Source organism: Pleurodeles waltl, chromosome 10, assembly GCF_031143425.1.
Source record: "Pleurodeles waltl isolate 20211129_DDA chromosome 10, aPleWal1.hap1.20221129, whole genome shotgun sequence".
NCBI classification, from domain to species: domain Eukaryota; kingdom Metazoa; phylum Chordata; class Amphibia; order Caudata; family Salamandridae; genus Pleurodeles; species Pleurodeles waltl.
The window spans coordinates 948,939,536-948,967,242 of NC_090449.1; the positions used below are offsets into that span (position 1 = coordinate 948,939,536).

Here is a 27,707-nt window from a genome sequence, read left to right on the forward strand (position 1 = left end):
CAAGTAAAGACAGCAGATTTCTTTAAGATGTCTGAGGCACTCAGGATTTGGTAATACTTGATGATCAGAATCTTCTCTTGGAGGCCAAGAACCCCTGTTCATTTCTGGGCCCTCAGGAGTACCACAATTCATGTATTCAGTGTATTTGCCCCCTACTGGGTCCAGTGGAAGTGTAGATTTATGGAATTTTCTAAACTGAGATGATGTTTTGTGATGCCTTTTTGTTTTTCATGTTGAAGGAAGTAGACCCTGAACATCCTTGCCTGTTTCCAGCCAAGCAAAGTGAGATGATGATGAGTTTCACTAGCAAGAGTGGAGGATGATATCGTGGGGGAAGCTTTAGGTGCTAAATCTATCTTTGTGTTTTGGATCTTTTTGGTACTTCAAATATGTGCCAGGTTTACACTGCTCCATCCTCCCTTTTTCCAGCCACGGTCTCCTATTAATTCTCTCCAGAATTGCTTGGATCTGGGTGCTAATAAAGGTCAGTGGAGGAGGTGATGTAGCTGTGCTTGAGGCTATAGGAGAGAGTGGGGCCCAGATTTACTAGGGGCCTGTGTAGCCATTGTGTCACATGGGGCAATGAAGTCCCGTAAGTGAGATTTACTATGACATGCAGAGCCACTTTGCATGGCGTAGAGGATCTGGAGTAATGTAAGGCAACACAAGCCAATTCCTTGCAGTACTCTCACCCTAGACCTCTCTCACCATATTCTCTGCCTCCACTTTCTGACACATCCCAAACCTCATTTGACTACTATGATCTTCCAAATAACCCTTTCTAGACTCTCCAACCTCTATCCCTCCTTGGATCATCCCAAACCTCATTTTACTGCTATGATCTCTCAAACAACCATTTATAAATTCTTCCCTCATGTATCCCTCCTTTGACTCATCCCAAACCTCATTTACTAGTATGATCTCCCTAATCCATTTCTAGCTCTTCCCTCCTCCATCTCTCCTTTTACTCATCCCAAACCTCATTTTTCTTCTCTGATCTCCCATATAACACTTCCTAGACTCTTCCATCCCTCTATTATCCTATCTAATCCAAATAACAGACACCTCTCAAATTAACTCAGATTTCCCTATACTAATCCACCACTAATTCGTTTTGGGTTCTGGATTAGCCTGCTACTCACTGAAAAACCCTTGGACACCACGTCTGGGGTAGTGCACACTATATAAATACAATTACATGTGAGTAATAGATTTCACTGAGCAACAAATCCCTATGGCACTATTACAATGAGAGGGCTGATAATCTCAGCGCCATGAGAAGAAGTGGGAGACAGAAGAACTTTATTTCCCAAGAACACCATTTACAATGCTCTGCACAGGTGCTACAAAATCTATTTATAGATTTGCAGCAAGCCTACCCTATTTATTAATGATAATGAAACACTGAGTTGTAACTTTCATGAGCCCTTTTTATAACAGTTGTTTTTGGCATTTGGAGCAAAGTACTACTTTTTTTAACCTGGGCCTCACAAACACTTCTGACAATCCCTAATATTCTGACTAACTAGCATTAAACAAGCAATTGCAAAGACAACTGTTTGTGTGCTGGCTGCTGGCCTTTTAGCTTTTTCAATGCTTGTTCTGTTCCTCCATAGGTTTTGTGAAATTATTTTGTTAAATAAGCTGGTAGGGCCCAGTCAACATATGAAAAATAAACATCAGCTAAAAGAAAACAATGTTTTGGTCTAAAAAAGCAAATTTCTGAGTGCAATTTTGTGCCTTACGAAAGCGCAAAATACTGTCACTCACAGTAAAGTTAGCAAATAGATGAAGTGGGCTAACCCGTTGGCCCAGGCTGTACGCCATGGTAGGAGAAAGAAAAATGTGAGTGACACAACAATACACCAATGGATGAAAAGGCTGAATGAAAGCCCTTTAAGTAAATTAATTATATAGATAATATAGTAAAAACAAAAGGTCTTGACTTACGCCACTTAAAACAAAAAAAAAATAGTTGTATTAATAGAGGAATGTGAGGAAGGGGGAGTGGTGCCTCAAGACAACTCAGGGTGAGAAGTCAATACAGAACAAACAGATCGTGGGTAGTGGAAAGAAAATGAGACAAGGCGAAACCCAAGGGAGGGCGGGATTCGGGAATGGAGAAGAGATTTAAAGAAAAGGGAACTTAAAGGGAGAGAAAAGAACAAAGCGAGAAGCTTAGTTTTAGGTGAGGTGAGAGAAAGGGGCAGAACATATCTGGGGATGTGTGGACTGGAAGGAAGCAAGGGATGTAGAGAGGAAGGAGTCACTGCAGGGGGGAGGAGGCAGATGTGAGGGGGAGTGGAAAGCAGAGCTCGGATGCTGATGCTCGCCGTCTCCTCCTATCGACGAGCAGAGCTGCAGGCAGAGCTGGGAATGCAGCGATGGAAGCGTCCTCCGGCCGGGGGCAGAGCGGGATGAGCATGGAAGCCTTCAGCACCCTCCTCCTCCTCACAGGTTCGTCTCAGTGCTGGGAAGGGAGGTCCATGAGCAGAGGGTTGATGGGGGTGCAGGGCGGAGAAGGAGGGGTGCTCCAGTGAGCCGAGAACACGCGTTGTTGCCGTCTGTTTTCTCGCTTGAGCTGTCCGCCCTTTCAGAGCAGCAGATCCTGGCTCACAAAAACACAGCCTGGCAGTGGGCAGTGCGTGGGCGTGTGCACTGGAACCAGTGAGGGGCTCCGCTCACTGCTGACAGGGCATGTGCGCTCATTACAAAGCCATCTTTAACACATCGTCAAAGGCTGCTGCTAGTCACATACTTTCCATTGTGCGGGGGCAGGTCCGCAGATCCAGCTCTGGTTACGAGAAGACATCTTTCTGTGGCCTGATGATGTGCACGGAGCCTATTCCCCGTCTTCCCTAAGCAGCCCCTCCCCACAGCTGTACACCAGGGAGGGTGCCAACATGACATGGGCTAGGTCCTGCAGAACTTGCCGGTTCAGATGCAATGCCATACGATTGTTTTAAGCGCACGCCTTCCACACATGGAGTGCCGTGGCAAGCCTGCCAATGGCCCTAATGCACACAGAGAAAATGACATCTAAGCTCTGAAAAGTTCAGTCCTGGAACGTTTTCCAAGGACGTGCAATGGCGGAACATTATTAATACCAGTTAGAAATGGAACTGAGAGACCAGCTGCAGTACAGCTTTCAAAAATACTAGCGATCCTCCTCTAAAATAGGGTAAGCTGGCAAGCGCCCTTGAACAAGGGAAGGACATAACGCTTTATGTTTACGAGCAGGTGTATTATTTCAAAAAGAAAGATAGCACCCGGGGCGTCTGGATTTTTGTGTGAAATTCAGATTTTATGTTTTATTTTGTTCCAGATTGCTACTTAGGAATTTGGTTCACAACACAAAATACATGACTTGTCAATACATAGATAAAATATAATCACCTGGCGGGGCTGCTATGGCATATACTTGCATCCATCTACGTATGTCTTTATGCTTCAATCCGTAGATCCAATAATTAACAGACATTCAATAACATTTTCAAGTGAGAAAGAATAAAGACAAAAGGAAAATAGACGCAAATAGAGACCACTATTGCAGTCGATAGAGTAAGTAGAAAAGTTTCACATATTTCAAGTTGTTCTGAAGGCCTGGTGGTGTAGCCATCAACAGTGTATCTAATATCAACAAGTTACATTAACTATAAATCAAGGAGGCTCAACATTTTACACATAGATTCAATTTGCTCAGTAGCTGATCCTACGTGACTTAAATCTATAGCGAATTTCAAGTGATAGGCACATCACATCTCCTCTGGTTGACAACTCAAGCCCACCATGCATAGTGTGACAGTTTCCTCTGTCTTTCCAAAAGAAGAGCCCCGGTTTAGAAGTTATATTAAGTACGAGGTCCAACAAAGCTTTATGTGAATCATACATTAATAATCCTGTGCCGTATACCCATAGAGGTCTAAACACTATTTTCTTATCAAATGTCCACGCAATTTCTTCCATTACCTGGGGCCAAATGATTTGTACAGTGGAATATCTGTCATCATGTACAGCAATGCCCTCTCTTCTTTATTACAATTCCACCAAATCTCATCCTCTCTAAGGCCCAGTCTTGCATCTTGTGAGGCATGCATGCAAGACAATGATTTAAGAAATATCTAGTTTGCATGAATATTGAAGAACTCCTTCCTTCAATGTCAATTTTCGTATTTGCCCCGAATGACATACATCATCTCCCATGACGGACATTCCCCTAATTGACGAAGTACATTCGGTTCCACAGATGTAAGTAAAGACTGTTTGGTTCCTACCAAAACATATTGAATCCTTTTAATTAATATAATTCACCATCATTCATGCACTGGTGGAAGCTCTGTCAGCTGGTAAAGCACAGAATGGCGAAATCTGTGCTTGCACCAGACTCATTTAGCCAAGGTATTTTAATAAACATATTTACGAAGAAACATACCTTTGCAAAGGGATTTGCGACATAGAAAACTTTGTAGCATATTCCCTAAGCTATTTCATGGTAGTAAACTTGCCTCTCATAAAACTCATATTGTGCTATATTATATTTTGTTATTTAATTATTTCTAAAGCACAACAACCATTCTGGTTTTGTGAAGTTGAGCAGGTAAAAGTTCAGAATAGCATACTTAGATTTAACACCACCAGTCACATCAGTCAAAAAAACATTGTTTCTCTTGAAAGAGTCAAGCTTTTATTTTTTCATATCATCTCATAGTCTTGACTAGTGTCAGTTTGTTCCAGGCTCCTTGAGATAACACACATTTGCAATGCAATAGGTCTCCCATTTGCTTGAATTAGAGCTATTGGCACTGTACATTTATAACTGGACTTTTCTTGCCTAAAAAGCGGTCAACCCTGCCTCATAATTTCATCTTTTCATACCATATAATTCCAGTGGCCGGCATATACCTAAAGCACTTCCATTTAACTTCTTCCTCTAGCTGCAGTAAAAAATGAAAATGTTGCCAATTTGGCATCCTAATTTAATTCGTCAGTGCCAATTCCAATAGAATACCAGTTTCACTACCCCTCCATCAGAGTTGCTGGCTGGCTAACACAATTCCTCTAAAACAGACACAAGACAGCCACAGAGGAGAAATATCCTACAAGGATCACCCAAACATATCAAGAGTGTTCAAACAGTCATAGTGTAATAATGATGTTAAGTTGGCCTGAATCATGGTCATAATTGTAATAAGGAGAGATTATTAAAACATATACAATTATCATATAAAACTTTCTCAGAAATAAACTTTTGGCATTAGACTGTAATGCTCAAAACAGCCCCTAGAGGGCACCATAAAAATATCATTTGTAAGAAACATGGTCATTTAACCATAATGTTAGCCCTTAGAGGGCATAACCCCCATGGAAAAAACAGGGGAAAGTAATGCAGTGTAACCATATACGTAGCCCATAGAGGACGTTGTTAGGGCTAGCGGGCCTAGTGCAATGATATTACAAACAAGGCCTTTAAAACAAAACTTCTCCCAGCGTTAAAACAAAAGTTCTAGCCATGAGAAGGCTTAAAAGACACTGAATAGCGGGAGAGGTTATTATTTTTGGGTCCCCACTATCCTAGTGTGGGGACCCAGAGATGATGTAGACATAAAGAGCGTTTTGAAGGTGGCCCCATTGTCCTAGGATCACCACAAGCTGAGTTATGAGCAAAGATGTTTTGTAAAAGTAATGCCCTGCAAAAGGTTATGGGGCAAGTTTTGGTGGCATGATTTCAGCCCCTAGAGAACATCACAATAAAAACAGCATTTGGAAAAAACATAGTTGTGTAACCATACAATCAGCCCTTAGATACTATAACCACATGAAAAAATAGAATGGGAGAAAAAATGCAGTGTAACCATATATGTAGCCCCTAAAGAGCATAGTGCATTACACATTTTCAAGGCTAACAAGCCTATTACACTGATATTACTAATAAGGCCCATTACCTCCCGTCCCTCCCTCGCCTTCCTTTAAACCAATGAGGCTTCCTGCCTCCCACTAGACCCTCCCTTCCCCTTTTAAACCCCCCCCACCCCTACCCCCTCCTGTTCTTTTTGTCTAGCCCACGCTAGACTTTCCCTTTTCACTTACCTTCACGGCGGGGCCTGGAGGTCATCGTTGGATGCACTCCTCGGGAAGCGGAGCTCCGCGAGGTGTGCTTCGGCCGGGCGCGTCTTTTCTGAGCAGGCGGGGCTGCTCGTAAGACGCGTCCTGGGAGGCAGCTGACGGGGTCAGCCGGCTCTTGGTGGCTGGGGCGGTAAGTTCCGGTTTTTCTTCGCCGCGGAGCCGCGGAGGGATGCCGAAGAGTGTTTTTTGGTTTCTGTGCGGGTAAGACGGGCGTTCTGCCCGCATTTTGACTGAAATTCTTGTTTTGTCCTTTATATGGATTGGTTCTGGGATATTGTTCCTGGGCCCTGTATATTTGGAGGTGTTTTTTAGGTTGGTGACAATGTGTTCTGTGGATGAGATCGTGCCTACAGATTCAGTTAATGGACGGAGGATTATTTCTTCTTCCTCCTCAAGGGAGGGAGGTGCTGATGGCATTTCCACTCCTGGGAGCCCCCAGATTCAGGGTGGTGGTGCTGCGCCCATCATGTCCAGGGAGGAGGTGCAGGAGATGTTCGAGGGGGATGTTTCCAGAGCTCTTCATGCGGGGAGGGCCTGGCCTAGTGGGGCTAGGGCTACCCATTCTCCTGCAAATGCAGGGAAGTCCTCCTCAGAGAGTGAGGAAGGGGATGCTCCATCTACGTCCTCTGGGGGTGAATATGGCTCCAGGAAGGTGATGTGGGTTGTGATGGCACATGTACGGGACTATTTGGGGTTTCCTGTGTTTAGTCCTACCAACTCTGGCTCTCACTTATTTCCACAATATCAGACGCTGTCTGAATTTTCCATGCCTTTTCAGGGAACTGTGAAGGATATGGTGTTTCGAGAATGGAGGATGTGGATATGGCTCAGGTTCCACGGTTCATTCAGATACGTTATTTACTTGAGGGTGAGGAGGTATGGCCTCCCTCGGTCCTCCTGGTTTCACGTTTGGCTACCCTGATTGGCTAATCAGCTGTCAATCCGGAGGATTGTGTGCCTACTGATGCCACGGCCCGTAGGGTGGACTCAGGGCTTAAGAGGGCTTTTGCGGCTGAGTATCTGGCTCTGAGGGCAGGTATTTATTCTGCTTATGCGGCCCAGTCGTTGGTGCAGGACTTGGATGAACTGGCAGTGGCTGTTCAGGATGGGGCAGACTGTTCGGAGCTCCTGGCTGGTATGGAGCAGCAGGCCAGGTTGTTGGCAGATGTGTCTTCAGATGTAGTCCGTGCTTTGGCTCTGGCGTCTGGTGCTTTGATTGGGGCCCGGAGGTCCCTCTGGTTCCGAGCCTGGAAGGCCGTCCCAGGGGGGTAGTCTGCCTGGCTGAGACTACCTTTTGAGGGTCATAGCTTGTTTGGGGTTCATTTACCTTACATGCTTTACAAAGCTTTTAAGGTACGGAAGCATGCGTTGCCTTATAGGCAAGCCAGCAGCTGTGTCATCTGCCTCTGGTGCTGGAAGCTCCCCAGGACAAGGGTTCGTATCCCGCCACGGCTGGTCTAAACACATGTTTGGAAGAAGCATTCCCGTTCTTCTCCTAGGATGGAGGCCAAATCTTTTTCTTTTAGGAAACGGCGTTTTCAGCCGTGTTTTTCCCCTAAGATGTTGGCGCCTTCGAACCGGGGTGGGTTCGAGGTGGGGTCCTGACAATCACTGTGGGCCTGGCGTAGGGCTGGTTGGGGGAAGGCTGAACCCCTTTCTTTCGTCTTGGAAGGAGAGTGTCAGCGAGCGTTGGGTGCTGGACATTGTGGCCAATGGTTACGTCTTCGATTTTGTGGTGATGCCTCCAGATTCGGGGTACGTCCCACTCCTCTGCCGGCTGGAGGGTAGTGGAGAAAGGCGTGGTTGGACGGTGTCCGGGACTTGCTGGTCAAGGGGCCGTTGCCCGCGCCCCGCTGGAAGTAAGGGGTCTAGGCACTTATTCTGTCTTATTTCTAGTTCAGGAAGTATCTGGGGGGTTTCGTCCTGTGCTCGATATGAGGGAGGTGAATGCTTGGATCAGGATGGTGCATTTCCGCATACTGTCTATTTTGACTGTTTTTCCCTTGGTCAGTCACGGGGACTTTCTGGTGTCACTGGTTCTGCAGGATGCCTACCTGCACGTGCCTGTGGCGAGGTCTTCGCGGAGGTTCCTGAGGTTTGCTGTGGTTCGGGTGCACTATCAGTTTTGTGTACTGCCGTTCGGCCTCAAGTCTTCTCCTCAGATTTTTACGACGGTGCTGGCCCCCCTGGTGGCTTTGCTACATTCGGAAGGAGTGTTTACTCATCCATATCTGGACGACGTTTTGATCCTTTCTACCTTGCAGGCCCTATTTCAGAGGCGGGTAGCCCAAGTTCTGGTGTCCGGCAGAACCACGGGTTTTTAATCTACGGGGGGCTATCGGTTTAGTCCCATCCCAGGATCTGGTTTTTCTAGGGTCTCAGTTTCGGAATCTTCTTGGCTTGGTGGCAGTGTCAGAGAAGAAGTTTGTGGTGCTCCGGTCCATGGTATGGATGGTTGTGGTACAGACTGCCCTCCGTGCTTTTCTATGGTTGCGGCTGCATGGTCATTTGGTGGTTCTGCGGTGCTTGTTCGGACAACGTAGTGGCCAGGGCTTATGTCATCCTTCAAGGGGGGACCTGGTCAAGGGCTTTGTTCAGTCTGGCCAGGAAGATTTTTGTGTGGGCTCAGGAGTGGGTTTCTGCTCTCAGGGCTGCATACATTCGGGCATTGTGCGGGCGGATCTGCGGAGCGGGGTGTTACTTCATCTCAACTTTTCTCCCTCCAGAGATCACTGTTTCTTCATCTGGTTCGGCTCTGGGGTCTTCCAGTGCTGGATGTGTTCGCGTCCGAGAAAAACGCGTAGCTCGGTCACTTCGGCTCCCGGTTTTCGGTGTCCCCAAGCCTGGGAGGTGGACGGGATGTCGTGTCCTTGGCCGAGGGGCCTTTTGTATGCGTTCTCGCCGTTTCAGCTACTCAGGTCTTTGCTGTTAAGGGTGCGGCTTCGGGGGGACAGGGTTATCCTGATTGCTCCCCATTGGCCTAGGGCGAATTGGTTCCCATTGCTGCGGCTGAGGGCATCCGGTCGGATGTGGCCTCTTCCTCTGTGTCCGTCACCCCTGGAGTTTCCCTGCCTCTCGTTGAGGTCTTGGGGGAGGTTACACTTGTCGGCCTGGAAGTGGCCCGCCGAGGTTTAAAGGGTCTGGGGGTGCCAGTGGCTTAGAGTTCTACTTTACTGGGTTCCAGGCGGCGTTCCACTTTACTTTCTTAGGGTAGGCTGTGGAAGGTTTTTTTCGTCTTGATGCTTGAGGCATGTATTGGATCCTACCGGCACGTCTCTCTTTGATGTGATGCAGGTCTTGCAGGACGGTGCACAGTTGAGGTTGTCAGGGGCATCTCTGCTGGTACAGTGGGCGGCTGTTCAGGTATTTAGAGGTCCGTGGCGCAGTCTTCCGGATAAGGGTCGTTGGTTGCCGGGATTTTTTCAGGGGCTTCTTTATTTGTTTCCTCACCCTGTACGTTCTTTTCCTTCAGGGGATCTTTCTTTGGTATTGGATGTTTTAACGGATTAACCTTTTGAACCTCTGGGGGACTGTGTTTACGTCTTCTTTCCTTAAAGACGTTCTTTTTGGTGGCCATTGCTTCGGCTCGCCGTTTAGGAGAATTGGGGGCCTTGGCCTGTTCCTTTCCTTTTTGGGAAGTTTTTCAGGATCGGGTGGTTCTGGTTCCGGTACCTTCTTTTATCCCGAAAGTCAATTCTTCTTTTCATGCTCGCCAGGAGGTCTTCCTTCCTTCCTTTTGTCCGAATCCCGCTTCGGTGGAGGTGGTTCGTTTGCATTCGTTGGATGTACGCAGGGCTTTGTTGGAGTGCCTGAGTGTGGTGGCTCCTTTCCATAAGGGTGATTCGCTTTTTGTAAATTTTGGGCCGGCCCGTAGCGGAGATGCCTTCCACGGCTTCCTTGAGTCAGTGGGTGAGATCATTGATTCTGTTTGGTTTTTTCCTTGATAGGGGTTGTTCCTCATCAAGGGGTTCAGGGTCGTTCTACCAGGGGTATGGCGGCTAGGGTGGCAGAGTCTCAGGGGACTTCAGTGGTGGAAATTTGCAGGGCCGCCACTTGGGCCTCGCCTTTGGCGTTTGTTCGGCATTCTGGCCGGTCGGACTTGGGTAGTTTGGAGTCGGTATTGGTTCACCGGGTCTTATCCTCTATGAAGTCTTGAACTTCTTGCAACTCAGTGTCCGTCTCCTGTGTGTTTCTTGCTATGTCTCATTGGTTTAAAGGAAGGCGAGGGAGGGACGGGAGGTAATGCGTCCATTTTCTTGCGATAATGGCATTACTCCTAGTTCTACTCCCTCGCCTTCCTTTCCGTTCCCTCCAGGTACGGACTGTCTGAGTTGCTGCTTGGGCTTGGTTTTTGTACAGGAGGAGTTAGGGGTGGGGGGGGGTTTAAAAGGGGAAGGGAGGGTCTAGTGGGAGGCAGGAAGCCTCATTGGTTTAAAGGAAGGCGAGGGAGTAGGACTAGGAGTAATGCCATTATCGAAAGAAAATGGACGCATAAACATACATGCTCTCAGAGACAAAACAAAAGTTCCAGGTTTGAAAGAGCTTAAAAAGCTTATGATTGGTGGCAGGGGTTATTATTTTGGAGTCCCCACTAACATAGTGTGGGGACCCAGAGGTGATGTAGACAGAAAGAGCATATTGGGGTCAATGTTTGAAGGTGGTCCCAAATTCCTAGGACCACCATAGGCTGAGTTATGAGAAAAAATGTTTTGTAAAAGGAATGCTCTGCAAAGCATTATGGGGTGAGTTTCCAGAGTGCATTGAACATTGTAGTATCAACTCTCCTGCTGAGCTTTGAGGATTTTTGTTTTACTTAAAGCATTTAGCGCTTTCAAGTGTTTTAAGGGGAGAGCCACAAGAAAGTACTGTGGTTAGGTAACTATGAACAATGTGACCAGCACTCCAATACAGCCAATCAAGTTCACACTGTTGTGCCCGTTCGGCTTGTGAGTGCCATGGCCACCATGCAGAACAAAGGGGAGAGACAAAAGAAAGAAAATAGTTCACCCATGCTGAAGTATATCAGCAATCCTGCAATAATCCATGTAACAGGGGCAGGCTGCAAGGCATGACAAAAACCGCCTCAAGGCGGGGCAAACATAAGCATTTACCAATGACATCAAGTGATGTTTGAAAGGCAAGCCCAGGAACAAATGGAAGTGATGGGTGTGAGATGGGCATGGTTAAAAGCCTACAATACTTACAACAAGTCAAAGCGATTGTGCGCTCGACCTAAAGAGATGCGATCCATAGCTTATTTTTTTGCATTTGGGTGTCATCATCATGCATTGGTTCTCTGGTCAAAGTAACTTAGACAGATTATATAGTGTAACTTGTCTTTAATGAAACTGGGAATCTTCTTTTGTATTACACAATGGACTCATTAGAGGTTTAAAGGAAATATGCTTCTAAACAGGGAACCAATGTAGACTGTTTTGAACTGGAGTGACATGATCCCATATTTTTTTTTTTTACATGACCAGTGCTTATGCCGCTGCATTCTCATGTTACTGGAGCTTATGAAATGGGTTCTCCATTCACATAATTTTTTTGATTGTCCCAGAACAGACTCGACCATGCAATGGAAGGGTAAACATGGAAAAATGCTACAATTACAAAATAGCTTACCTGAGAGTTCAGAGATAATTCCGGGCATACTGTTTTTTTAATAGGGGAAGTAGTGTGAGGCACACTCACATGTCGGTCAGCCAAAATTCTCTGGCACCCCTCACAAAAAACTAAATCCTCCAAGCATTCAACTTTAAGAGGTTTCTGCACACGCAGCCCTCTACAACTTCCTAATATTGACATACCTGGTTTAGATGGGAGCTATTGAAGCACATTTTGACAGCCTGCAGCATGATTACTCAACTTGATACTAGCTGAATGAGTAAGAGGGATGATATAAATATTGAACAGCATTTTGCACAGAGCCAATCCATATTGTAGTCTACACCTTAAATCTTGTGGGTTTTACAGAATGGAGGGTCAGCAGCCACTGATGTTCAACCAACTAGAAATAAGCTACATGGCACTAACAGATCAAAAGAATCAGGACCTTAACACAGTCCGTTCACAGCAATGCTAATGTCATACAGGCTTGAAAATATTGCCCACAAAGGTTTTTAACCGGAATGCATGTTTATATACAGGCGGCTATATAAAATATTGTGGTAAAAATATCTAGGACAAAATATTCTGGGGCACAATATCAAGAGGCAAGTGCATATAGGGAAGTATATATTTACAGTTCCTAACTCCACATTACATATCCGGAGGTATGTAATGTGCCACCAAGGTACCGCCAAGGTGCCGCCAAGGTACATATATATGGACTTAGGTATAGAAAATCTAGATTCACTTACCTGTCAATATTTTATTTAAAATCATTTGTCCTCAATATTGTGCCCATCGAAATTCAGGGTGCATACCTTTTTGTGGTAGGAGGTTTTTTATTCCCTAATTATTACTTTTTTTGGCTGTAATCATCTCCTACATTTAACTTTGGTTTCCATATCTCGGTGCAACGGCATGATAACTAATGACACTTGCACCTTGGATAACTGCCTTCTCTTGCCATTTTGGTGTTTCCATACTGCCAGAACCCTTTTCGAAGGGCCATGGTGCACGCATGGGTTACTGGGACCAAACGTAGTAGTTGAGGCCTTTTACTCCCGATGTCTTGAGGTTTGACCTATTAAGGATCTAGCTCAACTGGGCCTATTAGCTCTTCTGCACTTGAATCTTAGTGGTTGCTGCAGTCAAGCAATTAAGGCTCCTTTTGTGGGTATGTAGCTACAGGTGAGTGAACATAACTCAAAATGCAAAAAGTATAAAAATAAATGAATGCTCAGCCAAATACTTGCTTTTATAAGAAAAAGTATTATTTTAATTCTATCTCTACATATCAAAAAAATGCGACATTCATGTGCAACAATACAATTCCCCTTCAGGTCGGGTTTCTAGTGGTAGTGAGGTGAATCCATGTCCAACCTTCCTTTATGTAACATGTTTAGGGTTATTCCCCATTCACTGTTGACCCCATTAGGGAATGAAAACTATTAGTCCGTACCCAAGAGTTTCCTTTTGACCATTTCAGGAATTTATTCAAATCTGTCTGTAGTGCCACAGAACCTTTAGCAGTGAATCCTCAGGGGCCCCAAAGGTCCTAATTCAAGTCTTACCCACTTCTGCACCACAGAAGAATTTGGTGTTGCAGCAGATGCCCTTAGCGCAGGCACTCACAAAATCCGATCCTGCTCAGAGAAGTCAGGCTGCTCACAGTACATGTGGCAGCATTGGGCAGGTGCAGACTCATTCTCTGAAGTGGCATGGCCCCACTCCCCAGTGATCAGAGTAGGTTCCAGCTCAGAGCGATGCAGTAAGTCAAGTTCTCCCGACAGGGAATTCAGTCCTTTGGCTTCCAACTGGAGTCCTGCAAGGGCGCGTTGTCTTCCTAGGTGAGCTTTTGGGCACCTGGGTCAGTCAGGGCAGATCCTTCGGTGTGCCTGCCAGTCACAGCTTTACTTCACCGCAAGGTGGTGGCCTGAAGTGTTTGATGATTTGGTCCAGGCATATGGGGTCACCACTCAGGTGTTCACGAGTCCTGGCATGCTGGTCACACAACTTCATCACAGGTGGACCTTTCTGGCATAAGGGAATGCTGCAATGAGGCTTTTTGGGCTTGGAGCCTTCCACACAGCACTCAATTTTTGGCCCAGTCTATGACTGCTCTCTTCTGGCATATGGGGGTCACTGAAAAGCCACACAGACTATATGGCTCAATCATTTCACAACGAACCCTCACTCCTCACACAGCAAGCCCTCATGGGAGGGCTCCCCAGTGTACCTCGTACCCTCTAACGCTCTCCTCTTCCTCACATGGCACACTTATCTTGGTAAGCAGGCAGGTGCTGGTGCTCTAGTCTCCAAGGCAAGTGGTCTTGATTTCCTAGGGTGAAGTCCCCTCACCCATTAGGGAGACTAGAAGGCTTTGGCCCCCAGTGCAGATCACAGGCAGAAGTCTTGCAGAGCGTCCCCTTCTCACTCAGCCTTCTAGCTGCTTGTCAGATGACACATTTTTGATGACTCAACCTCTCCTTCTTATAGTCCTTTTCCAGACACCAAATGTGATTTAGGGTCTGGGTCTGTGACATTTTATGTTGGGGTTCTGCTTCTTTTGAAGTGGGCCCTTCTATTTTGCATCTTCCTTCAAGGAAGAGGTATGCCACAGCAGGCGCAACTCTGAAGCTCCTTGTCCATTACACAATTCATGGGATGGACCAGAGTTCACACCTAGATCTCATCCACATTGATATGTACATCAAAAGATTAATCCCAGACACCCAGCCCTAACCTTTATGATTCTCTTATCAGTCCCATCTCCCTTCCTGAGATGTGTCCAAGCCCCTTTTTTTGCTCCATCACTGCAGAGGAAATGGTCACTCCCCAGACTGGAGGGCGGGTATCCCCCTGGTGAGATGTGTGACTACAGAGGACAACGTCCCTCCCCAGCCTGAAAGGCTTTTATCCTCTTAGTGAGGGTTTACTAGAACTAGGACCAGAAAGGATTCACTCTCGTCCTTCTGGTGCATGATTTTAACTTTAAAAAAATCAGCATTAGTGGTCAAGACATCAGTACCATTTGGCACTCATGGCAGGTATACACGTTCTTACCAAGCAGAGGATGTTGCCGTCACAACACATAATATGAGCTTCAAGCACATTATGCCCAAGTAGTGAAAGATATTGACTCGTAAGTGTAATACAATTATTTAACAATTTGTAGTCGCGAGATGGGCAATTGAAAAATCTAAATTTCAATTTCCCTGCATTATTTGCTCATTAGCAAGTCTTCAGGATCGTAACTCATGCATCTGCAGTTCCTGCAGTACAAACACCACCCCTGAACCTTTCAGGAGCCCCTTAGCCCTTCATAGGGCCCACACTCAGCCCAGGGCAACGAATATCTATGAGATATGGGAGGCTAAGGGCCCCTCTTCACATTTGGCAGGTGGACCCCATCATTTTGTCTTATGCCACTGCTAGTATTACAACATTGCACAAATCCATTTCATGAGGAAAGTTTCTGTTCTTGCTAGTTAATAATATTAGTAACACAGGGGTATGCCTGTTTCCCCACCCCAAACGTTCACAATTAGATCAAGTTGATAATTATTGAGATCTGTAAATGATATATAATTGACAATAAGGGCCAGGAGTCATTGTTGCCTTACTTCTCATTCGATAAGAAACCAACTGGTGACTTCACCATTCCGGCCGTAGTGCACTGAATTATGGAACCATTCCAATTAGGTGGTCATATTTAAATTTATCGCTTCTGCCCTCAGAGACGTGTAGTCATCCATTTCCTATATAAGGTATGATATTTAAAATTATTTTCCTAGTGCTACTTTACTGTTCATGATTATTTAGAGGTAAAGGGTCAACACGATGTCCAAACATATGAAGAATAATTCCTGCATCAAAGAACGCTTACTCGATCTGTGGGATTTAATGGGGATAACCATTGTAGAGAAAACACAGTTATCTTTACTCAGTCCTGCAAAACTAATGATTAGCATCAGTAGGCATTCTTGAGTGTTGCTTTCTTTGCTGACATTCATAGATGGCCCCTTAAAGGGACTGTTTTACTTTTGCATTTGAGACTTCTTCTATGTATGAGGGTTGTTGTTATCAGTGTCCTTTTATATGTTGATGGGTCAGTTGGAGTACTCCAACAACTGATTTCTGGGCAGCAGCATCTCTGCAGAGGACAGCTCAGTGAGTCAACTGCTCACTGTTGAAATCTGTTTATGGCTGTCAGGTACAATTTGGTACCCCAGTAGGTCTAATGATGCCTTTGTCCTGAATGAGGTTGAAAAACCGAGGGCTTTTACAATAGGCAATAAAAATACGTTATATCTACATATATAGAATATTGCAAAATGTCTGAAGAAAACATGAAAAAGCATGATGTTATCATTAGGCCTTTTATAGTTTCTGTAGAAAAGGTTATCTCGTTTATTATTCACACAAATCCCTTCCATTGGATCAGCCAGAGGATCTCATTGACAATTTTGCATACAAGTTTTTGGTGTGGCATGAATATTTGGTGTGGGGTCAATGTAACAGTTCCGGGTTGATGTGACAGATATTATGGCAACAGAACTGCAGTTGAGCTTGACCAGCTGACAGACACATTGATGGGGCTGATAATGAGCATCCCCTTTTCTGCTGGGCCCGTCAGTAAGGCTCCAGTTGGACCAGAGCGTTGGTAACTTTACTCGAAGGGGAAGAAACAGCAGGCCAGGGAAGATAGACATGTAGCTGATTAGGAGGTACATAAACATAGGGTAAGAGAGGCCCCCTAGGATCAAATGAAAGAGAATAGTGAATTGAGAAGGACAAGGGACAGGTAATGGTTGATTAGCAATGTCTGGCAGGGGACAGTAGAGAGAGAAGCGAATAGAAGCTAACAGGGGCTCCCCCACTTTCTTGTGTCAGGATTGGAAATAAAGAATTTGAAAGACCTAAACCAGTTAATGCTCTTTGACCAGGGCTACTGCTGCAAACCAACTATAACCATAGAGACTTTGGGGGTTATTACAACTTTGGAGGAGGTGTTAATCCGTCCCAAAAGTGACAGTAAAGTGACGGATATACCACCAGCCGTATTACGAGTCCATTATATCCTATGGAACTCGTAATACGGCTGGTGGTATATCCGTCACTTTTGGGACGGATTAACACCTCCTCCAAAGTTTTAATTACCCCATATGTGCCCTGCTTTGCTCTGCAGCATGAAAATATATAAAACTTTTTCAGACACTTGAAATATATTATATTGAGCTCTGAGTGATGTCTGAGATGTTAGATGCAGTGAGGTAACTTTGAAGGCAGGACAGCTGCTGCCAATAAAGGCACGGTAAATAAATCCGTATTTAAATTTCCAGTCATACAACAGATCATCTTCCATTTACCCGGTCCAGCCTTTCATAATCGTTTTGCTTCCATTTAAGACAGGAATGCCAGATTCATGTTGCTGTTGAGAGGAATGTAATGATGTCCAAAAATACAAAAAGATCTCTGTCAAGGGATCCCCTGTTTCTTTGACCTAGTACCACACCTTGGCAAATATTTATTAAAAGATGAGTTAAAATAGCTTTTTATTTACGTTCCAAACCGAGAAAAACAGTTTTGATATGGGAGTGTATTTGCGCACCCTTTTGCTTCTCTTGCCAAAGAAACTTGGAAGAATTGATGCCTGCTTCCGCTTTTCCTATAAACAACGACTATTCGTAGTGTGTGATTTTTTTGAGCCATACCTGATATATATTAATGTACTATCCCTGTATTTGATGCACTTTCCACTGTGTTGTTTTCTTCGTAAGCATCTTCATCGAACGTCTTTTCGTAGGTGAACTGCAATATTGGTCTTGCTGCCTGTGCAGACAGTAAGATATAATGTGCTGTGTTTCCTAAACAGATTACACCAGCTGCTTCTCGATACAAGGCTTTATTTCAAATTGCTTGCCATGCCCTCAAGGCAACCCAGGACACCGTGCTCAGAAAATGACCATATCTGGATGTTTCAGACCCTAGAAGAAGCCTGCCAACTCTTCTGCGGGAAAGCCGTGGTTTAAAACGTTAAAGCTACGATCATTTATTTTATGGAGTTGCTACTTTTTTAACCTGTATTACGAGTAAATTCATGTCTTCTACATTTATACAAGGGCTTAAAAACATTGAGCTGAGCTTTTGCTTCGGACTTACCGAATTCTGGTTTTGGACTGCTCATTTTTGTACACCTAGGGGTTGCTGGGGATCTATTCATGATTTATAGATGTTCTTTGCGTGTTGTTCTAGGTTATTTTAAGACTTAATAATTTGGTCATGGGCTATATGCGTTTTTTTGTTCACCGCTTGCATACACTTTTGGCCTATCTTTATCTTTATAATAATTTTAATGAGTACATAAACGTACAAGCAGCTATGTCAATGATTAGTATATTCACTGAAAAAAACAAAGGTGACGGACGTTATAGTGAGGAAAGAGAATTCAAAAAACCTTATAAATTCACTGGAATAACCAAAGGTTACAGGAACTTTATAGTGAGGTTCTTTATAGTTAGTTTTTTGTATGGAAACATGGTCCTAACTTTAACTACCTAGTGGCGAATGCACTTAGGTAATATTTTTGAATGTTTTGTTTGGGTGTCTAGGCTCCACCTTTGTAATGCCAATTTCTGTGCTGGTATTTGGTCCAACAGGTAACTGTAAACCCGGCTATTCATGTAATTATGTACAGATAGGCTGACGACCAGAATACACATTTATCTGCAACTGACATCAATATTATAGTAGTTATTTGCTAGGCGTCGCCTGATTTGTGGTACAAAAAACAAGTTTCCCAATTTTATTTGTGAGAATGTCTAGTGATGTGTGAAACAATATCCAACGTCTCTGTTTTTTTGTTGATTTTTTTTTTAAATAATTGAAGATTTATTAGAGCATTATTGATTTTTCTCCCTTCACTTATAAAACGCCACCCCATATTCAATAGGGGGCAAAAGTTTGCAATATATTCCTAGCCACATATGTGGAAAACTGTCAAATTCTGACTCTGCCTTGTAGCATTGAATAAAAGGATACAGATAAAACCAAATACACAAAACCCTAATAAACTTCTAGCCTCCCTCCCCACCAACCTCATGCATGATCACAATCCATCGTTTTACAGTTTCAGTAGTACCAAAGGTTCTATCAGTGAATTGCCAGGGTCTGTTTAACATCTGGTCTCACATATCCAGTGGTCTAATCCCCTGAGCAGTGCTATTCAAACTGTAAACAAATTAAGGGCCTGGTTTAGAACTCGGTGGATGGGTTACTCTGTCAAAATGGTGATGGATATCCCGTCCGCTGAAATCTAAATCCCATAGGATAGAATGTTATTTAGATTTTGGCATTAGGTTTGACAGAATCTGGGCTGGCACCAAACCAATCTAGCCGCTTCGTTTTGAACAAGCTGGAGTCTTTGACTCTGACCTTTGGGAAGGCCCAGGTGGAGGGAATTTGTGTGATCAGTTTGTGATATGACACAGGAAATTGTAATCTGGATGATGGCCTCATTGGAGAAGAATTTCTTGATTTTTTTCAGTTTTCAGAGAAGAAAGAAACAGACAGAGGTCACTGCACAAGTCTGAGGCTTTAGTGAGAGGTCTTCATCAAATATGATCCCTAGGCTTTTGACTGCACTTATAGAGTGGGAATGGCACCCATCTCCAAAGGCCAAGTGGAGGGATTCCGTTTGTACATATTTTTTTGGCCATCACAATCTCAGTTTTGTCTGAGTTAAGTTTCAGGTGATGACAGTTCATCCAATCAAGGATGAAGAGCATCCATGTTAACCCCTTTGCTGCCAGGCCTTTCCCCCCTCAGGTGACAGGCCTTTTTTGGCTATTTGGGGCAGTTTGTGCTTAGTCCCTCATAACATTTTGTCCACATAAGCTACCCATGCCAAATTTGCATCCTTTTATCCAACATTCTAGGGATTCTAGAGGTACCCAGAGTTTGTGGGTTCCCCTGAAGGAGACCAAGAAATTAGCCAAAATACAGCAACAATTTCGATATTTTTTTAAAATGGAAAAAATGGGCTGCAGAAGAAGGCTTGTGTTTTTTCCCCTGAAAATGGCATCAACAAAGGTTCTGCAGTGCTAAAATCACCAGCTTCCCAGCTTTCAGGAACAGGCAGACTTGAATCAGAAAACCACATTTTACAATACAATTTTGGCATTTTACTGGGACATACCCCATTTTTACTTTTTGTTGTGCTTTTAGCCTCCTTCCAGTTAGTGACAGAAATGAGTGTGAAACTAATGCTGGATCCAAAAACAGCTAAACATTTCTGAAAAGTAGATAACATTCTCAATTCAGCAAGGGGACATTTGTGTGGGTCCTTCAAGTAACAGCTAAATTAAAAAATAATATTGAAATTGAGGTAAAAAAAGAGCCATTTCTGTCCACGTTTTCTTCTATATCTTTTTCCAGCTATGGCAGATTTTTTAAAGCAATATACTGTTACATCTGCTGGATTCTTCTGTTTGCAGGGATATATAGGGCTTGTAGGTTCATCAAGAACCCTAGGTACCCAGAGCTAATAAAGGAGCTGCACCTTGCAATAGGTTCTGGTATACTGCAATTCATTTGGTGAAATATAAAGAGTGAAAAATAGGTATCAAGGAAACCTTTGTATTTCCAAAATGGGCACAAGATAAGGTGTTGAAAAGCAGTGGTTATCCGCACATCTTTGAACTCTGGGGTCCCCAAACTAGCATGTGAATTACAGGCCATTTCTCAAATAGACTTCTTTTTTACACACTTTCTTACATTTGGAAGGAAAAAATGTGGAGAAAGACAAGGGGCAATAACACTTGTTCTGCTCTTCTGTGTTCCCCCAAGTCTCCCGATAAAAATGTTACTTCACTTGTGTGGGTAGGCCTAGTGCCCGTGACAGGAAACGAAACATGGTCACATCACATTTTTACATTTAAATCTGACGTGTTTTTTGGAAAGTGCTTAGCTGTGGATTTCGGCCCCTAGCTCAGCCGGCACATAGGAAAACCTACCAAACCTGTGCATTTTTAAAAACGAGACATATAGGGGAATCCAGGATGGGGTGACTTGTGGGGCTCTCACCATGTTCTGTTACCCAGAATCCTTTGCAAACCTCAAAATGTGGCCAAAAAACACTTTGTCCTCACATTTCAGTGACAGAAAGTTCTGGAATCTGAGAGGAGTCACAAATTTCCTTCCACCCAGCATTCCCCCAAGTCTCCCGATAAAAATTATACCTCACTTGTGTGGGTAGGCCTAGCCCACGTGACACGAAATGGCCCAAAACACAACGTGGACAATTCACTTTTTCCCCAAGAAAACAAACCTGTTTTTTGCAAAGTGCCTAGCTGTGGATTTTGGCCTCTAGCTCAGCCGGTACCTAGGGAAACCTACCAAATCTGTGCATTTTTTAAAACTAGACACCGAGGGGAATCCAAGATGGGGTGACCTGGGGGTTCTCACCAGGTTCTGTTACCCAGAATCCTTTGCAAACCTCAAAATTTGGCCCAAAAAAACACTTTTTCCTCACATTTCGGTGACAGAAAGTTCTGGAATCTGAGAGGAGGCACAAATTTCCTTCGTCCTAGTGTTCCTCCAAGTCTCCTGATAAAAATGATACCGCACTTGTGTAGGTGGGCCAAGTGCCTGTGTCAGGGAAGAGCCAATAACATGTCAAAATTGAGGGGGAACCAAAGAGGGTCCAAAAGGGCATTTTGAAAAGAAAACATTTTTAGGCTGACAAGTGCAGCAGAATTTTTATCGGTATAGATGAGACAATGCTGGGTGGTAGGAATTTTGTGGATTCCTGCAGATTCCGGAAGGTTTCATCACAAAAATGTGGGGAAAATGTGTGATTTCCAGCAAAGTTGGATGTTTGCAGGGCATTGTGAGTAAGAAAATGGTGCAGGTGCATGTGAAGCACACCACCCTGGACTCACCCAGATGTTTAGTTTTCAAATGTGTCTAGGTCTTTTGGATTTTTCTACATGGCTGCATCTCAAAGTCCAAAAAATGCAGCCCTCACCATTCCAAGTGGGACAATTTTGAAAGTTAGCCAAGCTCTCATGGCCCAAATGTAAAACCAAAACCTAAAATAATCAAATGTCCTCTTGCTTGCCGTTGGATAAGATGTTTTAGTGTGTGGGGGGAGCTGAAAGTCTGTTTACCCCTTCAGTTGGGGTGGGGGCATAAACATGCCCATACTGGTTGGTAGCCACCACCCCACTATATTTTTTAATTCCCTGGCAGCTAGTAGGCTTCCTGCCCGCCCGGGGTGTGGATCGGGGGAAATGCCCCATCTGCCCACCGGTGAGAAGAACAACTTTGGCCCCATTTATTTGGGGTGGGGGTATGGTCATACACCCACCCTCTTATTTTGAAAAAAAAAATCTTCCCTGATCTCTGGTGTGCTTTCTGCCCCCCCCCCCTTTGGGGCAGATAGGTCTTCCAAAAAAAGGCCGATCCGCTCCCCAAGGGGGCAGATATGGCCAACAGTAATGTGCCCCCATGGGGAGCGACCCTTGCCCAAGGGGCTGCCCCCCAAACAAAACACACACACCAATCCCTGGTGCCCAAGTGGTTTCTGTCCTCCGGGGGCAGATTGGCCTAATAGAAATAGGCCAATCTGCCCCCACGGGGAGCAGAAATGGCCTAAAATAAATTTGCCCTCCCAGGGGAGTGACCCTTGCCTAAGGAGTCGCTCCCTTGCGTGAAATTGGTGCGAAAAAAAATTCCCTGCGGCCTAGTGGTTTCTGCCCTCCTTGGGGGCAGATCGGTTGCAGAAATGGCCTAAAATAAATTTGCCCCCCAGGGGAAGACCCTTGCCTAAGGGGTCACTCCCCTTGCATGAAATTAACACAAAACAATAAAAAATCCCTGGTGTCTAGTGGTTTCAGCCCCCCTCAGGAGCAGATTGGCATAATAAAAATAGGCTGATCTGCCCCCAAGGGGGGCAGGAATGGCCTAAATGCAATCTGCCCCCCAGGGGAGTGACCCTTGCCTAAGGGGTTGCTCCCCACATATAAAAAAGTAAAATAAAAAAAATAAAAATCTCTGGTGTCTAGGGGTTTCTTCCCTCCCTGGGGGCAGATCAGCATAATTACAATAGGCCCATCTGCCCCCGGGGGGTCAGAAATGACCTAAAACAAATTTGCCCCCCAGGGGAGCGACCCTTGCCTAAGGGGTCGCTCCCCTCACTTGAAACTGCTATAAAAAATATCCCTGGTGTCTATTGGTTTTTGCCCCCCTTTCGGGCAGATTGGCCTAATAAAAATGGGCCGATCTGCCCCCAAGGGGGGCAGAAATAACCTAAAAACAATTCCCCCCCCCTCAGGGGAGCGACCCTTGCCTAATGGGTCGCTCCCCACATGTAAAACATAAAATTAACATTTTAGGCCTAATTATAATAGGCTGATCTACCCCCAGGGTGGCAGAAAAGGCCTAAAAATAATTTGCCCCCCCCCATCGGGGAGTGGCCCTTGCTCAAGGGGCTGCTCCCCTTATACATAAACAAAAAAAAATTCCCGGGTGCCTAGTGGCCATTTCTGCTGCCCAATCCCATCGCGATCGGGCAGCAGAAATGCTGAGAGAGACATGAAAGGAGAGGAAAAGCCTTTCCCCTCCTTTCATGCCTCTCTCACCCCCTCCACGTGATAGGAGGAGAAATGCTTTTGTATTTCTCCACCGATCCGTGCTGGAAGCTCAGATAGGCCTCTAATGAGGTCAGCGCACAATCGCGCCCTGATGTCATCAGACGCCACAGGAGGGTCAAGGGGGGGTGGAAGGGGAAGCGATTCCCCTTCCATCCCTGCTGAGGGGAGGAGGGTGCAAGGCACCCGGGGGAGCGCTAGCGCTTCCCCGAGGGCCCCTACCTGGACGTAACGGTTACATCCTGGGCAGCTGCCCACAACGTAACCATCACGTCCAGGGCACCCAAGGGGTTAAAGAGTAGATGTGTATCATCAGCTTATTTGTATACCTTCACTTTATGCTTCTGTAGAGTATGGCCCAACGGCCAATACATAGGTTGAATAGCAGGGGAAACAAGGAAGAGACCTGTGGTACCTCACACTCAAGTCTGACCTTGGAGGAGCAGAAAGGGGAAAGACCTATTGATAACAGTCAGCTAGAAAGGATGTCAGCCAATCTAATGCAACTCCCTGCAGTCCAGTCGCCTTGACACAGTCAATTAGAATGTTGTGATCCACTCTGTCGAAGGCCTCTGATACGTACAACAGGACTAATGCTTGGGCCCATCCTTTGTCTGCTTCTTCTCTCATGTCATCCACTACAGATAGTATGACCACTTTTGTGGAATGGGGGCGGACCAAAGGCTGCCTTTGACAGCGAAGCCTGTGACTACAACCAGGCCACAGCCACAGAGGGGGTGATGAAATGTTAATACTGTGCCTTGCCCTATGGGCCCCATACATGACTAGCCTATGAAATACTGCATACTGTTGAAACCTCTAGATGTAAGAACCACCGCACAGCCTAGTGAAAGGCTGGGAGGCCCAGGAAGGTTGCAATGTGATGCAACAGGATTGTGCATGACAGCGCTGACAGCAGAGGTCAGACCTTGGGGGTCCTGGTGTGACGATTCCCGGCCCTTCAGGAATGGCGATGGACAAAACGAATACCCCTCGCTCCACTTCCATCAAAGACATGCTACAGAAAGCTGATCCCCTCGTTCACAGGGGGGGGAGGGGCCTTCGGCATTGTCCCCTGGCTCAGAGGAGGGCCTTGACTCTCAGGTGCCTACTACCAAAGAGTATATCCAGCTTTTGCTAGTCGAGTTCCAGAAGGACATTACATTGCTAAAACAGGATTTTATCAGGGACATCTCTGATACCAACTCGTCCCTGCACCAGATTCTCAGCTGACAACAGTCAAATCCACAGTCACTGACCACACACTGGACAATATCAACAGCACAACCCGAATCAAAAAGTTGGAGAAGAACCAAGAATTGCTTCGAGTCAAAATTGATGACCTCGAAAACTGCTCCAAGTGAAATAACATATGCATTAGACATATTGCAGCATTGGTCCTTCAAAAAGACCTTGAGGCGCACATTTGGGCCATCTTCGCACAGCTCTTGCAATTGCCGGATGACCAACCGGTGCTTCTGGACCATACGCATAGATTGTTCTCAGTGGTAAAACAACAGAATTACCTACTCCCAGACATCCTAACCAGAGTGCACTACTTCCACCAGAAAGAGGAAATAATGCAGGCCGCAAGACAGCAAGAACTCATCGTGTTCCAAGGGGACAACATTACTATCTACCAGTACATCTCTGCCCAAACGTTGGCTTGCCGAAGAAAATTTAAGGATGTTACACAACTTCTGCAGGCCAATAAGATCTTTCACCAATGGAGCTTTCCTCCCCATCTTCATTTTAGCTACAATGACAAGAGGATAGTGACCTGCATGCCAATGGAAGCCCACCAGGCCACAGGGATACCCCCACCTGTGTAAACTGAGGTTCATCATGGATCGAAATACTTGGCACTGGTGGATAAAGGATGGGGTTGGCACCTTCAGTCCACACGCTCAATGAAAAAGAAAGTTTGCAAACATAGACGCAAAGCTGACAAGGACCTTAGATTGGCCTCATCAGATGATGACACCCCACCTTGAACTCCCCTTGTTACTTGGAGGTTGTGATGGCGCCATCACCTATTTGCACCCGACAAGCAGATGATCACTTCTAGCTGAAAAATCATTCACCCGTTTAGAATCTGACTGAGAGTACATGGGGGAAGGGGCTCTCATAATTTTTCAGGAGCCTGCCCTTCAGCTGCTGGACAACCTGTGATGTTCCACATGCCCTTTGATCTGCCCTCATGGTACAGGTTGATCTCCGATCCACACATTATACTTGGGACTGGTGAGACAGCCCACCTGGTCATGCATCTACTCATGCATTGGTTCATGTTATTGTTTAGTTTGTTTTTTTCCTATTAACACTCATGTCCACACATTTTCAGGTGGCAGGACAGGCACCCACTCTATCCCCCTTATCTTCCACGTGGGCCAAGACCACTTATAAACCTAGCCATGATGACGTTCCACATAGTTACTCTCAATGTCCAGGGCCTCAGTACTTCACTTAAACGGAGAGCCTTGACCAATTGGCTGCATCAGAAAGAGGTGGATGTGGCTCGACTTCAAGAGACACATCTCCTCCAGGCTGATACAGAGCGCCTTTGCTCTTAATGGTATCCCACTCAGTTTCATTCCTCATACACATGCAAAAGACGGGAAGGGACAATCTTATTTTGGCGAGACCTCGCCTTTACATTAGACAGCATTTATAGGGACAGGAGGACCATCAGGTGGGAATACGGTGCATGCTGGGCACTACACTAACAACATTCATTTCCATATATGGGCCCAATGGTGAGAGAGGGGAATTCTACTCAGATTGTTTCTGAGAATCTCCCTCTTCGTGAAGGTAGACCTCATCATAGGTTGGAATCTCAATGTTTCCTTTGACCCAGAACGGGACTGCTCACACACCCCCGGCAAGACAAGCCCCTCGCCCCTCGCCCCTTGGGCCTTGACTCAAGATCTCTTTTTGGTCGATACCTGGTGGCACCACCATCTGCATGAACATGATTATACATTTTTCTCCAATATCCATGAAATATATTCACACATAGACTGCCTTCTTGTCTCTCTGTCCTTCCTATCCCGACTTTTGGCTACCAAGATAGACATCGCAGTTCTTTCAGGCCATGCCCCAGTGTGGCTAATGATGGGTCCTGCAGACCCCAGTGACCTTACTCGACACCATAGGTAATGAATGAAGTAACGTACTTTGCCAAAAATGACAATGGAAAAATCTCCCCAGCGATCCTGTGGGAAACGGCAAAAGCAGTTTTCAGGGAGGAATTCCTTTCATACACTCCAGCATTTGAAAGGGCGGCTAAACCCTGCAAGCAAGAACTAGAAACCCAAATTCAACTAGCTGAGACTAGACATAAGACGGGGGATCGCATAAGACCCTACAAGACCTGTGCTGCATAATGGGTGAACCCGAACGTGTGTTAATTAAAAAGGTGGCCAAGAAGTTATTGTATGGGGCCAAACTTACTATGAGCATGGGGACAAAGCACTAGGCTCCTGGCCCATAAAACATGCATACACTCATTCGGTAATCACGTCAGGGAGATCCAGGATGGGGACGGCTCACTACTTCAGGAGACAGCTAACATAATAACTGTCTTCCACCAATGTTATACAGCTTTATACCAAGTTTGAAGTCTTGATGGCTCAAGATGACTATCTCCATGGATACAACCCCTCCAATAGAATGGAAGAGTTGGGCGTATTGGAGGAGGACATTACCCCTGATGAGGTCACAGCGGCAATAGGTAATCTTCCGACCCGCAAAGTCCCGGGCCCAGATGGGTTTATGGCTACATTTTGTAAAAGGCTTACTCTTCCCTGCTGGTGGAACCTTTGGTGAAGGTGTTCAATTCCTTCCTGCCATCTGAAGTAGTCTCTGATATCACGTTAGAGTCCCATCTAACATTGCTCCTGAAGCCTGACAAACCCTCTAGTGCTGTTCTTCATGCAGACCAACAGTGCTCTTGAACTGCGATGTGAAACTATATGCATCCATACTTATGGCTCGTCTTCATCATATTTGGCTGGCACTTGTTTGCCCCCAGCTATCAGGCTTTGTTGTAACAGACAAGCCAACAACAACACCCAATTGGCCACAGCACTTATGGAGGTTGCTGAGCAAAGGCAACAGCCAATAGCTGTCCTCTCTCTAGAAGCCAAGAAGGCATTTGACGTGGTGGATGGGGCATACCTGTCAAAAGTACTAGACACAACCCGTCTCTGTCTCAAAATGAAACCCTTCATACAGGCGAACTTAAAAAAATTGTCCTCTGCATTAAAAATGAATGGCTCCTTTTCCCCTCCCATCACACCAGGGATGCCCCCTCTCCCC

The 27,707-nt window shown here is 45.4% G+C and overlaps 1 protein-coding gene across 5 annotated transcripts in view; it reads left to right on the plus strand.

Moving 5' to 3' along the window:
- Positions 1–2,292: 2,292 nt before the first annotated feature.
- Positions 2,293–27,707, plus strand: part of SGCE (sarcoglycan epsilon) — a 187,929-nt gene continuing 162,514 nt past the window's right edge. For 2 of the 5 annotated variants that reach the window (XM_069211755.1, XM_069211758.1), the window contains exon 1: positions 2,293–2,457. In XM_069211755.1, coding sequence (XP_069067856.1) covers positions 2,385–2,457 — 73 coding nt within the window. In that variant the 5' untranslated portion in view covers positions 2,293–2,384. The remainder of the gene's footprint in view (positions 2,458–27,707) is intronic. The other 3 variants (XM_069211754.1, XM_069211757.1, XM_069211756.1) reach the window with 2 other exon arrangements.